Here is a 16,194-nt window from a genome sequence, read left to right as displayed (position 1 = left end):
CTTTCTCACTCTTCTGCATACACAGAAAGCAACATCCATAAACAGAGACACACTCATTCACACACACAGAAAAGCACACACACACACACACACACACATACACAATATCAACATAAATACAGAGAGAGAGACAGCGAGAGTGAGAGGAGAGACAGAGAGAGAGAGTTAGAAAGGCAGCAGAAAGGGTAATGGATTCTGGATCCCATGCACACAGTAATGAGCGGTGGAGACTGTGTTGGCTCTGGGCTGGTCGGAGCACAGAGAGGATGTGACAGTGTCTCCCATGGGGAGTAAAGTTACACCTGCTACTTTTGAGCTTCGCAAAGTATAAATGCATTCAACGCACAGTGGAACTATGACTCACTTCATAAACAAACATGTACACACAGTCCTGTTCATAATAATCTTGCCTATAACATAACGCAACGTTACTATTGAGCATTACCTAGCAACAATAACCCTTGCTGCGCTCTACTACCCTTGAGCCCTCACTAACACACAGTTTGCACATAACTGCGATAAAGGTTTACCTTGACAAATTGCGTCCAATTCGAGGCTATGGGTCCAATTCTATACTAATTCTCTCTCTCTGCATGGTAGCGCGCTCTAATAACAAGCAACACAGGCCAGAACAGATTATTCCATTTTAATGAGTCCAATAATGACTGCTCAGGCCACATAAAGCTGACTACATTAGGTCCACAACTGCAAACATAGGGGGGAATGGCGAATGAATAGTGATTATGTTTGTATTCATGGTGTGCGGAGTGCATGTGTCTGTTCAAGGGAGTGCAATCAAAAACCAATGCGAGACCAAGGCCATGCCAGCAGAAAAAAAAAAAAGGAAAGAAAAGAAAAAAGAAAAACCGATTCCTGATATCATCAGATCTACCTGTTCAAACTTTCTGAGCAGCTCCTGCAAGCTGAAATTCAAGCCAATCATGTTGGAGTTTGTGCTCCGGCTCCTCCCACTCCCTCCAGTGCCTACATCTTCTCGGAGGTCGTACGGGTCGAAGGGCAGTGAGGACTCGGGACGGGCGGGGAAGTCCTCCAGTGGTTACGGTCAAAACCAACACAGTCGAGGTTCGGGCTCAAATCGATGTTTAAAAAACAGTCAACTCCAGGAATCAGACTCCGGTGAATCCCTGCTCCCGTAAGAGGTACGAACACAAGAGGGTCAAAACCAGGTGACCTTCCAAAACCAGGCGATGTGCACACCTCACACACCCCTCGGCAGCACCCGTGCATGTGTGCCAGCGTGTGTGCTCGCCCAATCCCACCACATGTTCGTAGCATCCTCTTTGGAAAGGCAGCCAGGCTGAGGGAGGCGATGGCTAGCCTGCAGTCATGCTTCAGAGCTGGGATTAACGGGACGATGGGTGCCACTGGAGCTCTGACAAGCTAGAGGCTGGAGGCTGACAGCGGAGTTCCCTCGGCCAGGAACGGGACACTGAAGCTGGGGAGGAAATCCAAAGAATCTTGGGTGGAGGTCTGGAAAGTGGAGATAACGATTCCAGTCTGGAGGGACGGCAGGCTGATGTAAACCGCCGAGGGGCGAGTTTGGCTCTCTCCGTCAACTTTTTTCACTCCTCTATGCTTCCCTTCTTCCACTTCCCCTCTGGGCATGAAGGAAGCTGTTTACACGATGTCCGGCGGTCCAACCCAGGGGCAGGGCCAGAGCGTTTGTTCTCAATTACCCAGATAAAAAGCGCTCTGTCCCAGCCAGTCACACTCACACACACACATTTAGAGGAGAGACGGCAGCACAAAGAGGCACATGGTTTGCCGTCTCATTCCCCTTTGAGTAAAGGTAACACACAGACTGAAAGAGACAGAGTCGCCCCAGTCTTTGCCTTACTACCAGCCCCCCGGGTCTCCAGTCCCGGCCTGGTCTCGCTCTCTCACACCCCCCTAATCACCACCACGGCTGGGCCACTTAGTCAAAGAATGCCTCCTTCTTTTTCTGGAGCTCCAGGCCACGTGTTCGCAGAGAGCCGCCTCAAGGCTCGGTGTCACAGTCCTGGGCAGGGAGTCTGACTCGCTGGAGCTGCCGATTAGCTCCTTTCCTCTTGAGAGGGTAAAAGAGGAGCGGTTGATCTGTTTGTCTTCCCTTCCCTTCCTCTCTCCCACTGGGATGAGGAAACTTTGTTAAAAGTTACGTCTCTTTTTTGGCTCGGGTTCCCTCCGGGCACGCAAACTCCCATGCTGGTATCCCCATCCCTCTCTCTTCCTCCGCTGCTCTCCCTCTCTCTGGCCAGTGGCTCCACTCTTTCACACAGCTGTTTATTATTTTAATCAGTATCCTCCCTTTCCCCTCCTCTCTCTACCTCTCTCGCTCTCTCTCTCTCTCTCCCCTCACTAAACTAAGTCCACACACACACCCACTTCCTGAGGCCTGCACAGGCAGCGAGAGAGAAAGAGAGTAAGAGAGACAGGGCGAGGAGAGTGGTAGAGAGGAGAGGTGCAGAGAAACGCAGGGATTTCAGATGGTATTCAGTAGTAAAATAATGAGCAGTATTAAGTAAAATGAACAAAAAAAAGACAGAAAAATAGAGGGCATGAGAGTGAGGAAAAGGGCACAGAGCACGCACAAGATGGCAAAAACAGAGGAATAAAAAGAGAAAGCGTGGGTGGGAGGGCTGAAAGAAAGAAAGAAAGTGAGGGCACAGGGCCAAGTGTGCAGAGCTTCACCAGTGGAACTTTCTACCTGTCTAGCTTCGGAGTGATGAAAACATACAATATGGCTCTCAAGTAAAGAGAGTAAAAAAGAGAAAAGTGGTGGGAGTTAAGTGTTAGAGATGGACGGGGGTGGCATCTGCTCCACACAAAACATTTTCCATACATCTTAATCAATGAATAACACGTTTCACCTCAAAGTTCTGTTGTAAAACTCAACTCCTGGAACTACTGCATGAAGCCCGATACAGTTCAGATCCCACATTCTGCATACCATCGGCCTGCAGAGGACTGCATACAATGAGCCATGAAATACCTGCTACAGAACAAAGGGGAAATGCTTTGAAGTCTATAAATGGGGGGGTTGAAACATGTTTGGAAAGGCTTGGGTACCGATTGTGGTCTTTAGGGCTATGCTAAAGGGGTTCAAGCATCAAAACGCATTCCATATATTAAACCTGTACAGTATGTGTGTGCAAGTGTGTGAGTTGGTGAGGGTGTGTGTGTGTGTGTGTGTATACTGTCGGCATTGTGAACAGAAGGTTAGACATGTGGTGTGCATCAAAGACGCACACATCAGATGGCTGTCAAGTGGGGAAAAAAGAGAAAAAAAAAAACTATGATACGATGTTGCATATTCATAAGCAAAAGACTTTGAAGTGTGCTTACCTAATTAAAAACATTTACATAGACCGTTAAACAGCATTTTTGATGTATGCCGACACGGATATATGCCGTTTGAGTGCTTTCTAGTGAGGCTGGTAGAGAGAAGTGAAATTAACTGTTAGGAATTAGCACATTCAACATGCAAGTGCGACGAATTCGACAAGTGGAAACTGAGATGAAACAGCCTTTGGGTTTTTTGTTGGTTGCTTTTTTTTGCTGAAATGTGTTGGACAATCTGGGCTTACCGAGGGTTTGATGTTCTTACTGTGTGCCAACAACTCCAAGACTGTCATGCACAAAAACAGACCCTTATTAAGAAGACAAACACACACACACACACACACACACACACACACACACACACAGCTCGGGGCAGGAGGGGGGTTAATGTTAGGCTACATTACTGAAGCTAAGCGGATTAGGACCATTACAGGGGTAAGAATGTAGCGCTTCTAACCCCTCGGGCGCAAAGTGTAGAGGAGAGTAAAAAAAAAAGAAGGAGTTTACTGAATGAGAAGAGAGAGACTGACAACAACAACAACAACAACAACAACAACAGAGGAGGAAGACTTAGAGAAACAAGAGGACAGAATGAGGAGAAAATAATGACTGACAGTATGAGAGAGAAAGAGAGCGAGTGAATCGACACAAGAGCACAGAAGGAAAAGAGTGTCCGAAAATGGAAGAGCAGGAGAAAGCAAGAGGGAGAGAAGGGAATAAAAAAAGCAAGTGAGAGAAAGAGAGGCTATAGTGAAAGATTTTTTTCTTGGACAGAGGCACATCTGCCTGTAATTCCCAGCGTGGATCCGGGAGGAGAAAAGGAGGGAAGAAGAGGGAGAGGAAAAGAGAAGGAATTCTTCAATGGGAATGTCAGAGATTTACACTATTTCTAAAATCATGATAACAGAGAGAGAGAGAGAGAGAGAGAGAGAGAGAGAGAGAGAGAGAGAGAGAGAGACATTCCTACATTCACTGTGCGGTTGTGTAACATGTTGTAAAATGTTGCGTGTTCTGTAAAGGGCAACTGGAACAAAAAAGCATGGAAAAGGAAGGAAAGAGCGTGAGAGGGTGACAGAGAAAGAAGAGAGTGTTTGCTTGTTGGACAAGAATAGCTCGCTCATGTCGCCTGCTAATGATTTCCTCTCCATCAGGTTCAGTTCATGTCTTTTGTTGCTCATGTCTTTTTTGGCTACATAGGATACAAGATGAGCTCAGCGTCACTTTCAAAATTGGTTTCTTTGAGGAACGCGCTGATTCACAGTCTAGTCTTCGGGGGTTTTTTTTAGCTACACTTTGATCACTGGACTTTAAATCAGAAAAACAAAGTAAACTGACAAAAATGATTTCATCTCAAAACGTCTGACTGCCTAAATCTTAGACAAATAACTCAGTTTGTATGAGATGTCACTGTGCAAGAGAGAATGATAGAAAAGTGACAAGCTGAGCCGACTGTAGGTTGTGCCTCCTTTGATTAAGTCAATGCACCATGAAGAAAGGAATGAAATCAAAAAGCCTGCTCCATTCAAATGCCTTACTCATTTTCCAAATTTCCATCTCATTGTGGCGAATTGCAAATGACAATGAGCATTTTATTCTTCATCCACAGAATACAAAACAGAGAAGACACTACACAAAGAGAACAATTCAGAAAAAAGAGGAAAGGCAGAGCACCAAAAAAAGAGCATGATACACTGAATTTAAAATACAAATGCGGCTAACCTTTTCTTACGGAGAGCCAGTTCTCCTTCTATCATTTACACTTCTTAACAGAGTGAGGGTTGCCAATAGGGCAAAGTGTGACAGAGTAAAAGAAAACTGCTAACAGAGAGGAGGCAGAGGCAGAGCGGTTTATTATCTCAGACTATCACAGGATCACCAACAGCAGCAAATGAACACCGGAGTGAACAAACACAAACACGGAGCCCAATTACAGCAGCGGACTATCTACTGTGGTACACTGTGTAGTTCAGTAGCTATTCCCCAGTGGGCCAGCTCCTGTGAGGTCACTTCCTCTGCTCCAGGTTATCACTGGCACACCTCTTCCTGTTAGGAGGGCAGCGCCCTGCTGGAGAGATCAGGGCTGTGATGTGTATATATGTGCGTGTGTGTGTGTGCAACTGGAAGACACGGTGCTTCTTTTTTGCTGCTTAGATTGCAGTACCACAAAAATGTCAAACTGTGGAACAAATGTGAGTGTATAGTGATGAAAGAGTGTATTTTTGTGTGTTACTGGACTCCAATACTCAATAAATGTATCCCCTTCGATGCAATTAAATGTGCAATTGTGCTGTGGTAGTGCTTTACACTTGGAGGCCAATACGTGGAGTTTTACTCCAACCACTGTCAATAGTGTAAAGCTGCGCTCTCTTTGGGAATATGAGCACAACAGGCTGAGTAGCAGTGGTCATCACATCCTGCATATGCCTTACCTTTGTCAACCCAAGGCTGGAATAACTGGCCATGTGGTTAGGAGGATGAATAGAGAGCGAGGGTTCGGCAGATGAATAGAGCAGCACTGACAAAGCGGTTTTCATTCAGAAAGCATGTTTGCATCACCCACACGCAGAGCCCGCTCCTAGTTGTACATCCTGTATCTCTCAAGAATAGATTCAGTATCAGGCAAAACCATCCAGGAGCACATAAATAATACACAGTATATCAGCTGTCAATGTTTGAAAGACCAACTGAAGTATTGCAGGAAACAGAGGCGATTCAAACATTCCTTTCGTGTTACAGTCTCGTAGCTCAAAGCTCGTACTACTAGGATGACGTGTGTTTACATCTGACAAAGTGTGTCCACATGACTCTGGGGGACCCTTCATGAATCTAGCTCCTGTCTTATATATCTAAACTATGTCCGCTTCAGTTCAGATCAAAATGCCGTGATGCAGTGCGTTAGGATAACTCCACAAACAACAACAACAAAAAAACAAGTAACTTGGAGAGAGTGTGATGCAAACCAACATGACATAAAGAAAAAAGTCAAAGCAATAAAGCATGTGAGCTGTTCAGAGGCGTACAAGACAACACACCCAGATGCCAGTGTCCTGTATCCTCAACGTACGCAAGACTGCCTGCACCATTCGAGAGCGACTGGCCGAGATCAGTCAATTGACAGCTGACCTCCGCTGATGTGACAGAGCATCCATTAGAGAAGACAATTGGAGTCAAAGGTCAAAAAAGGCAGGTCACTAATAACTGTGCCAGGCATCCAATAATGGACCAGTCATGGAGTCACCTCCGTGGAATCATAAGCAAGAAAGGACATCCTGAAATCCATACATCAGCTCCTCAACAGGGAAACTGAAATTGATTAGGAATGCTGTATGCTGTTGCCTGATAATCAGCTATTGATTCTAGTAGGCCTTTTGTGGGTTTGTGTGTGCGTGTACAAGCCACTTGGGAGATGACCTTAAGGACTGAGGTGAAATGCTGAGGTTCTTAGATGCTAATACTTGTGTTCAAGATGAAAAGTGTGACCAGAAAGGTGAATGCCACACACAACAATCTCTGTGTAGAGTATACCTGTCTTTTCCTGTTGCAGCCACACTTACCTAACATGACTGTCTGAGGAAACACATACGCCCTCTGAGCTGTGTTGGGACATCATCAAAGCCTCCTGAATTGGGATCAATTCACTTTCAATTGGCTTGGTTCAAAATTGAAACTGCATCTGTCATAATGATGAGAATTCTCAACCATTTCTTTCTATACTGGATATCAGATGTTTTTACAGCAAAAGATGTTTTGAATTTTGAAGGGAAATCGACCTGCTGAATTGACTGAATTTTAAAACTTACCTGAGGCCTGCTGAGGGCCCTCCAAGCTCTTATCACCTTGCTCTCCACTAGCGTTCAAAGCCTCCCTCTACCCCTCCCTGCCTGCCTTTATCACCGCTTCCCTCCAGCGGGGCGTCTCTTCCACTTTCCCTCCACTCTTCTCAACTATTTGAAGTGCTCTGCCTCCTGGGGTTTGCCGATCTTGGCCGTGGTGGGTGGTCTGTCAGCGCGCAGCCAAACACCAGAGTAAAAAACCCGTGTGACGCGATCGCTTCTGATGCGGCTGTCGCCGCGATCGCGGGCCGGCACGGCGGGAATACAATTGACACGTGAGCACACCACCTGCTGTGCGTTGTGGGGAAGAACGGGGCCTTCGAAAGGTTAGGTGACTGGACCGATTAGACTGTTGCGCTAATAAAGCGTCGCTGCCTGTTGTAAAAGACCACGGGGGTGAAGAAAATTCAGGGAGGCTGGTGCTGTGGAGTTATGGAGCTGATGTCAGAATAACGGGCCGTCATACATCATACTTCAGACGTCATAGTTAGAGGGGAAGATTAAAAACTTTGAGGGCAAAGATAGAAAAGCTAAAGCACTAAGGGAGACCATCATGTACACACACACACACACACACACACACACACACAGAAAGACACAGAAAAACACACAGACAGCCTCAGGTGGCCCACAGAAAATGATCGACGTTGTCATCATAATATATAAACAGCAGACGGCCATGGTCTGTGGGCTGGCCTGGAGCAACTCACAGACAAGATGAGAGAAGAACGGATGGATGGCGGGAGACAAAGATGAATTAGTACACGCTTAAGTGAATCGGGTAGAGAGAGTAATGAAGAGAGGCAGCAACAGAAAAAGAGAAAGAGCGGGAGAGAATGCGAGGGAAAGAACAGATGGGATCAGGCAGAACACCCTCAAGAAAGCAACAAGAAAGATGGTATGCGGGGAAAGTGGAGCGTTTGGTTACGGAGGAGTGAGGGGCTTACCCTGGGTTGTTTTCCAATGATTGGCTTTGTTTGTTTTAACTGGGACCACAGAAAACAGATAGATGAATAACAGGTAGCGTGGGAACGGGCGTTTGCAACCCTCCTTTCCCCCCCGGAAAAACAACATTCAAACGCACTTTCTGATAATAGCACCAAACCCCACCTAGGAAACTGGAAATATACTTTCCAGTGGTGGGTTGGAGCTGATGTTTTCATACATAGTCACACATCAACAACATCATCACTACCACCATACACATACCATCATCACCCATCCTGAAATCTCCCCATACCAACTTGCTTTGCTTCTTACATGGACCTAAAGAAAAAAAACTATCTTTGCTGAAACATTTTCTTCATAAATATTACTTCTGCCCTGCATTTCACCCTCGACTTCAAACATCCTTGTTTTCCAGCGGCAAACTGAAAAACAACACTATTCAGAGGTAACAAAAGACGACGTTACAATCTATGGACGCTGTGAACCTCTACAACCGATCCAATGTTAAGAATAGTCTTTTATTGAAGTTTGAGGCGATGCTGTACAGCTCCAGCGTGACATTTACTTTCTCTCTGTCTCAGAGAGGGTGCTTTATTGAGTGCTCACATCGTTCAATGGAGGAGAAGAGTTTTCCAAGCGTGCCGAAGCCTCGGAGTGCCCCTGCCGGTAGGGACCCAGCTTCCAGCTCGCAGGGATTGAAATATCTGTCGGTTTTCGCGTCCCCGCAAATAACTGCTCAATCGATTTTCCAGATAGCGCAGCTGGGATTCTGAGATGAGGTTGGAATGAGCATTAGGGTATCATTACAGGGAAAAATCTATGTATAATGAGGTTCCCCTTGATTGAACACAGTTTGGATCAATGACCACACCCGACAGTCTGTGTCAAAGTCCATTAAGTGACAAATAATATGTAGTCTTCGACGTATCGAGAACAAGAAGCAGTGATTTGATGGGTGTTGTCATGATGCACATTTCCATGACTCCATAATCCTATTCCCAAATCAACAGTACTCAAAGTGCCTTGCATGCTGCAGATGGTGTTCCTGTCCGGTCCCTCAGAGACGTTCCTCTGGGTGGGTCCCACTGCAGCGCTGCAGCCCGGGGGAAAGATAAGGCCCTTGGGTTTCCACCAAGCCCCATAGCAACAGAGTCATTAAGATTCTTGAGAGACTTGAGTGGACAAATTCAACACCACAGCCTCAGATTTATTCGACCCACCATGGTGGTTATGGAACTGATTTAGTATTAGTGAACATCAGCGCATGCTTGACATTTTCAGAAATGACTTAGAGGAGAGACCTTTTGAATAAAGGCAGCTTGATTCATTGGTTAAGGTTTAGTGAGTTTATAACTCAGGCTGTTGGGCATTTTGATGAGATTTCGAATTTTTTTTTATAGACTAGCTCGGATCTCTCTCCCCCTCTCTGCTTCCCCCTTCCATGCAGGTGTGCACAAACAGACACACACTTGTCAAAAGTCATCCAAACAGCTCAGCTTGTTTGGTAAAGATGCACACCGGACATTGAGGAAGGACCAAACCAGCAACTTTGAAGGTTTAATTAGAGGAAAAAGGGGGGTCAAGAGGAGGAGGCAGTGAGGAGACTCGATTATTAAAACACTTTCATCTCGACTAGATGCTAGCTGCCTGGTCTGACAGAGGAAGAGGGGCCATTAAAGGACAAGTTGTCCATGGGAATCAAAAATAGGGCGTTGAAAGCAAACAAACCCTGGTGGCACTGAGTGAATGTCCAAAAAGGCATGACTGAGATAGTGGCTACAATAGGCGAGTATGAGATGTTACATGTTGTATAACCTGCTGGATATACAGGTTGTTTAGTCTTTCTACAAAAGTAGTAATAGTCTTTATCTAAAAATAATTTTTCCAATTAATTTTCAATGGTGGTGACCACCTCTCCCCTGGCTATATAAAAGGTACTGTCATGTACCATACTGACTTTCTAAAATGTCTTTGTCACATATAGATTCCCAGACCAGTGATTTTTTCCTCTGAAATCCCACGATGCCCATGTGGAGAGAGGAAAAAAATTTGTGTTTGTGCTGTTGTTGATCATAACTGCCACACGATGAATCAATGTGACTCCATCAGCTCTCCAGTGACTCGATGAATAATCTCTTATATAAGCACATCAAAATCGTGACTTGGACTTTCCTATGAGAATAAGAAGTACTTATCACAGAACTCTATACCTCTGCTTAAAAAAGGTGCTGTATTCTATCTGAACACCTTTATTAGTCTAACCGTAATCCCATTTATTGATTTACTTTTTTTTTATGAATATTGGATCATTACAAAATCTTTTAGTGCCCTCAATCTTTAGCGTTAAGGTGCCACACTCTCCATTAAAAAAACATTATTAAAATTGTGATGTTTCTGTTGCAAGGACCATCATCATGATTTTAATAGTGTGGCACCCAGCACCTCATCATCCTATGCTCATTTAATCAGCGTCAGTCTATCAGTGTCCAGCTATAACCCATTATTTAATTGCTGTGTTCATAGCATAAGACACACTAAAGCTCAGCTTAATCCATCTGGTGAATAGAGTTTAATTCTCAATTTAATATAGCTCTCAATGTTCAAAGCCTGCAATTGCTAGTGTATTTTGAATGATGTGGAAAAGTACCTTAGTAAACTCCCCTTCCCCTCCAACTATGATATTTGGGGCATCTGTACAGCTAGCAAAGGCCAGCAGTCTGTCACACAGTACTTCATAAAAGCAGTTAAAAAATATTAGAAACTCAAAAGGCTGGACGATCAGGTCAAATAGTTTGCAAAACTATAGACTAAAAATAGACTGGATTTCCTGCATCATGACAGGTCAGATAGGGTCTGGTAAATTGCCACTCACAGCAAGATATACCAAGTTGGCTTCCAGATCCTTTGCAGTGATCGTCTAAACGTCCTGGGCGTATGTGTCAAACCCCTAGGAGATTCAAACAAACATGAAGAATTCTTTGCAAATGCTATTGGACTCAAGGCTGACAGGGCACTCAGTGAAAACAAAAGCTGGCAGTGTTGAGTGAATGCACAGTAAGGTGGGGCTCTGAATGCCGGTGTTATGGATATGAGACAGTGAGGAGGGAGAGGTGACATTGACATAGCGGGGAGTGTAAGTGTGCGATGAGTTTGTTTTATTGCTGTACAGTTTGCTGGTTATATAGCCTGTGTGGTCTCTCCACACCTCTGCTTCCTTCTCCTACCGCTCATATAAACTTTTCATCCCTTCTCTTAGTCATATTTGTCTTCCTCCATAGCTCCCGTTAACTCCAACTCCTTTCTTCCCCCCTCCCTCCTCCTCCTCCTCCTCTTCTATCTCCAGCTTTCAGCACCCCTATTTCATCCTACTCATCTTCTTTTTTCTCCTCTCATCCTCCCAGTTAGTTTATTGCCCAGGGAAGGTGAGGGAGCTATCTAACCTCCACAGGTCGCCCTCCCTCTGAGTACGCTCCCCATCACCATAACAACTGGCTGACGGTCAGCTTATTACTTCCTGGAATGTTTACTGTAGGAGAGCTGTCTGAGCCTATAGCATGACAGCGTTCTCTCAGGAAGCGCTAAATTACTCCATCACTCATGCACGACTCCGTCTCTCTTCGTTTGTCCGTCTCCCTTTCCTATCTACCTGCTTCTTTCAACACCCCCTTCACTCCATCTATCGCTCTCTCTCTCTCTACTTGTGTGACTGTCTCTCACCATTCGATCCACGCTGCTATTTCACGCTGCTAATATATGTTGCAACCCATTTGCTATCCTTGAGCGGATCATATCCTTTCATTGCACGTAATCTACAGCACCCTGATATCCAATGTACCCATCAGATTTAAAGTAGATTTAACTCAGTGTGGTCACAGCAGGGGTGCAGATATTCACCCTAGTCTAAACTGCTTCATCTCCCACGTACATGCTTGCAGTTTCATATTCAGTCTCCCACTGTGAATCTATTACAAGCTTTGATGAAGGTCATCAGTGTACAGCACCACTCTGCTCCCTGAAGATACGCTTCCACAGCGCAACAACTTACTGCATGATGCAGACTCTGAGGCTCAATTTTCTTTCCTATTGACAAGCACTGAGCTCATATACCTGTTTTCACACCGTTGGGCATAAGGTGAAAATAACAAAATTGAATGGCGAGCGTATCTCTTGGTCTCTGTGGTTTCGCTCTCAATGCTGTTTATCTCCAGAGATGCAAGTCCCCTTTTCTTCAGAGGCAAAAGTAATGTTCTCTACTTGTCCTCATAAATCTTATCCTCAAATGAATCACCCTCACGCCTTTCTCCTCCCTCTCGATTGTATAGATCTTGGTTGTTCCCTGTCGACTGTCAAAGAGACAGAACACATGGGGGAATAGCGGCTCCCAAGTAATATTCAGTGTCTGCATGACCTTATGACTTTTCTCTCCAAGGAACTAATCCAACTCTCTCATTGTAAACCCTGAAGACAGGACGGCACACTCTCTGCTCGACTTGTCGGTACTGCTACTCCCTCCAGAGGAAGAATCAGGAGCACATGAAAGCGCTTTTTCAGTTGGGCAGAACATTTTCACTTTTCAGCGTGCAAACCTCCACTGAAGTTTGAGAGCAGTCAACCTCCAACAATGGACGCCCTGGGAATCTGCTGTCACCATCGTTACTCACAATTTTTTCCACAGCTCTCAATATCGATAATTGCCAACGAGCAAAATTGCCTTTCCCTTGTATGATTTCTACACTAGGTGTCCAAAACGAAAGTATGAAAGCGGTGCACAGTACACGTTCCCTGAGCAGTCAGCTATAGAGGTATATTCTATGTAAATGCAATCACAGCTGAGCACACCTTAAAAGATTCAGAGCTCAAGTAAACTTAGCAGTACAGCTTCCTTTTGTCTGATTCAGGGTGATGCCGATGTTACAGCAATGTGGATTTCAGGCAGAGATATCTGTGTCTCCTGGTGATATGCTTTATCACTTCACAAAACCTTTAACATTTAATTCAAGTAATTATTCAAAGCACTAATTAGCTATAAACTTGGCTGCTTATATAACACATTCCTTCCGCTAATGAGACATATTCTGTCAGACACTAACCGAGGCGCAAAGTGGCTTCCGAGGATTCATTTAGCGGGAGTAACTTCTGACATTATTTCAGTGTCATGCCTGATGCACTCAGAAGACTCAACTACCTGCTCTAATCAAGGAGACGTGGAGAGAGCGCAGTGATTGAGGGCCATCGCAGGTCGCTGAGGGTCATTGAGATGATTGACAGGCTCGGTCCCAAAGAGGGCGGGACTGAAACAGGGTATCATTAACCTGTCATCTAATCAGCTTTGAGAGCCCATTAACTCAGTGGAATGTAACACTTGGCACAACAAGGTGTTATAATAGCTCACCCGCAATGTGACTCTCGCATAGTGAGATAGACATGCAGCAGAGATACGGCACTGTCAGACAGTTAACCTTGCTATAGGATTATGTAATCCTAATTTGTATAGGGATCAAATGGTTATCCATCGGTCAGTGCATGTTTAAGATTATTTGGGGGGGGAATCTAAGTCTAATCACATTTTGCTAGAACGCTTCACTGCTCTTTGAGCTCACCTAACAGCCTGCATGGCAGCAATACACGGGTGTGTGCAGTGTCATCATTCCTTTCTGTAACATAACCCCCCTAACACACACACACACACACACACACACACACACACACAAAGCCATACACACAGACAGTTTATCATGTGGGTGAATGGACAGCCGTGTCATCAGTTTTCATGATAAAACTCCATCATTCTCCTCCTGTGGAGACAGGGTCACTCTAGGGTGCTGAGGACAAATGAAGATGAAGATACCCATTTAAAAGGGGACAGATCAACACAGGAGCATGAATACACCAGGCAACAATTCATCCATTTTGGAAGACAATCATTACCTGAAGTTCATTGTTGAAGTCACAAGGAAACAGCATTTTGATGGTGTCTTGCTTCTGTAATTCAGCGTATTTCGGGTTGAAACAGGATTTTTGGGACGGGACATAACACCGGCAAGGACTGTTCAAAAGTGCTCAAAAGTTCAAAAATGCTTTGTGCATAGTCTCTGGATTCTTCAAAATGAAGACACCGAGAGGGAACCATGGTGTCTTAGGAAAAGGAAACAGGGCTTTAAGGGGTGAAGATCCCTCATGTCACTTTGAAAACTGGGAAGTTGCAGGTTTTTACATAATACCTTCTTTTTTATATATATATATATATATATATATATATATATATATATATATATATGTATATATATATACACATACATATATATAAAAATACCAGAAAAATACCAGAAAATGAAAATTCTGTAAATGTTTTTGGCATCTATTCTTACATAAGTGTATGTTATCATAAGTAGAATTAGCTAACAAGATCAAAAGAGTAGATGTAGAGGATCCAGCCAGGGAAAGTATTATCATTTTCTTGGTGGATATCTTGTTTTAGAACAAAGCGTTTCACACGGACACAGTGACCTGACCCCCAGAGAGATTCACCTCCAGGTTTTCTATTTGCAATACACTCACACAACCTCACTGTGGAAATCGGGGCAAACGCAATCAGCTTCCAATCGAATCAAATGCGCGAGGAGAGGACACGCTGGCGCAGCTTTGAACTCGCACTTACTAGTGCATCAGAGGGTTATTCAAATGAAGAGGGAGAGAGAGAGACACGGATAAGGGAGGAGGGGAGAGAGAAGTAAAGATCAGAGAGAGAGAGAGTGTGTGTGTGGTCTGAAAAAGCTGACGTCTCCTTTTTACCTTGATTCACGTGGATGGGAATCGTTTTGGGCCTGTACTGAAATGTACACAGCCCTTCCCTCAAAAAGCATTAAAAGCGTATATCCAGTTTGATCTGTCTGCACTCTCTCTCTCTCTCTCTCTGTGTCTCTCTTCCTGACTGATCAAACAAAAGCAAAGGCTGCCGAGAGAGGTGTCGTAAGAACAGTCAGACTCCTCGGAGTGAAAGAAAACTCAATTAGTCTAATTAGATGGAGAGACACACACAGTGAGCAAGATGGAGAGAGAGATGTGCTAGAAGGAAAACAAGGTGTGTGTGTGTGCATGTGCATTTCTGCATGTTGTTGTTGTGTGTGTGTGTGTGTGTGTGTGCGAGCGCGCCACTTAAACCCAGTGCTGCGGGATATGTGTGCTACCTAAAGGAAATTAATGAACAAACAACAGCTGCTTCCATCACTGAGGCGCAGGAGCACAAGGAGTGGAGTGGGAGGAAAAGAAGAGAGAGGAGTAAAGGAGAGGAGCACTGCCCCTGTTCGTCTGGGCCTCTGCGGCGTCTGCCATGGCTCAGTACCTCTAATGTGGATGAGAGGGGTAGGTAGGGCAAGAACAGTGGCAAACACACACACACACACACGCACACACGCACACACGCAGACTGGGCCAGCCCCGTGGAGACCACACTTCTGAAACGGCACTGACGGAGACACACATATTATGTAAGCGTCCCTTGCTATCTAAAAGACAGACGGCTGGAAATATACGTGTTCTGTCTGGTGAAACATGTCCCCGCACGGCCCGGAGGTCTGTGTGAATCACGCTGTGTCAGAAGATGAGCCAGTGACATGACAAAGTGAGACCGGCCGTATGACATCTGAATCGACAGGAGAATAATGAATCAGTCAGCATTACAGTCACCGAAGGAATTTGGTCATAAAATACATGGCCAAATAGATAGACAGAGACAGAGAATATGGACACATGTAGAAGAATGTATTATGCTTTGGCAATATTGTTTGTTTTAAAAACTCCATGCCAATAAAGCACATTGAATTGAACTGAACCTGAAACTGAACTGAACTGAACTGAACCTGAAACTGAACTGAACAAAGCATTATTAGAGATATATTAGAGATATAGCCTTAGCTATATAATCTTTAAAATGAAGTTGGGATTTTATATATGGGGTGATACATTTAAATTCAAAATATAATAAAAAATACCCCACGTTTACCATCAGCTGTTTCCATGGTCCCAAGGTTTCCATGTTCTCTGCCCATAAACGTCACATGTCAGCAACTTG

The 16,194-nt window shown here is 44.7% G+C and overlaps 1 protein-coding gene across 8 annotated transcripts in view; it reads right to left on the bottom strand.

Annotated features, from left to right (window-relative positions):
• utrn (utrophin) overlaps nucleotides 1–16,194 on the bottom strand; it is a 182,619-nt gene that overhangs the window by 71,579 nt on the left and 94,846 nt on the right. Inside the window, exon 1 of one of the 8 annotated variants that reach the window (XM_078289968.1) lies at nucleotides 893–2,227. The exons of the other annotated variants lie outside the window; for them this stretch is intronic. Within the exon in view, the coding sequence (XP_078146094.1) occupies nucleotides 893–943 (51 nt within the window). The 5' untranslated portion in view covers nucleotides 944–2,227. Of the gene's footprint in view, nucleotides 1–892; nucleotides 2,228–16,194 lie in introns of those variants that run through there. 8 annotated transcript variants of the gene reach the window in all.

Source organism: Centroberyx gerrardi, chromosome 18 (genome assembly GCF_048128805.1).
Source record: "Centroberyx gerrardi isolate f3 chromosome 18, fCenGer3.hap1.cur.20231027, whole genome shotgun sequence".
Classification (NCBI taxonomy): Eukaryota; Metazoa; Chordata; class Actinopteri; order Beryciformes; family Berycidae; genus Centroberyx; species Centroberyx gerrardi.
The sequence above is the reverse complement of the archived record's forward strand: the minus strand, read 5'-3'. Positions and strand labels throughout refer to the sequence as shown.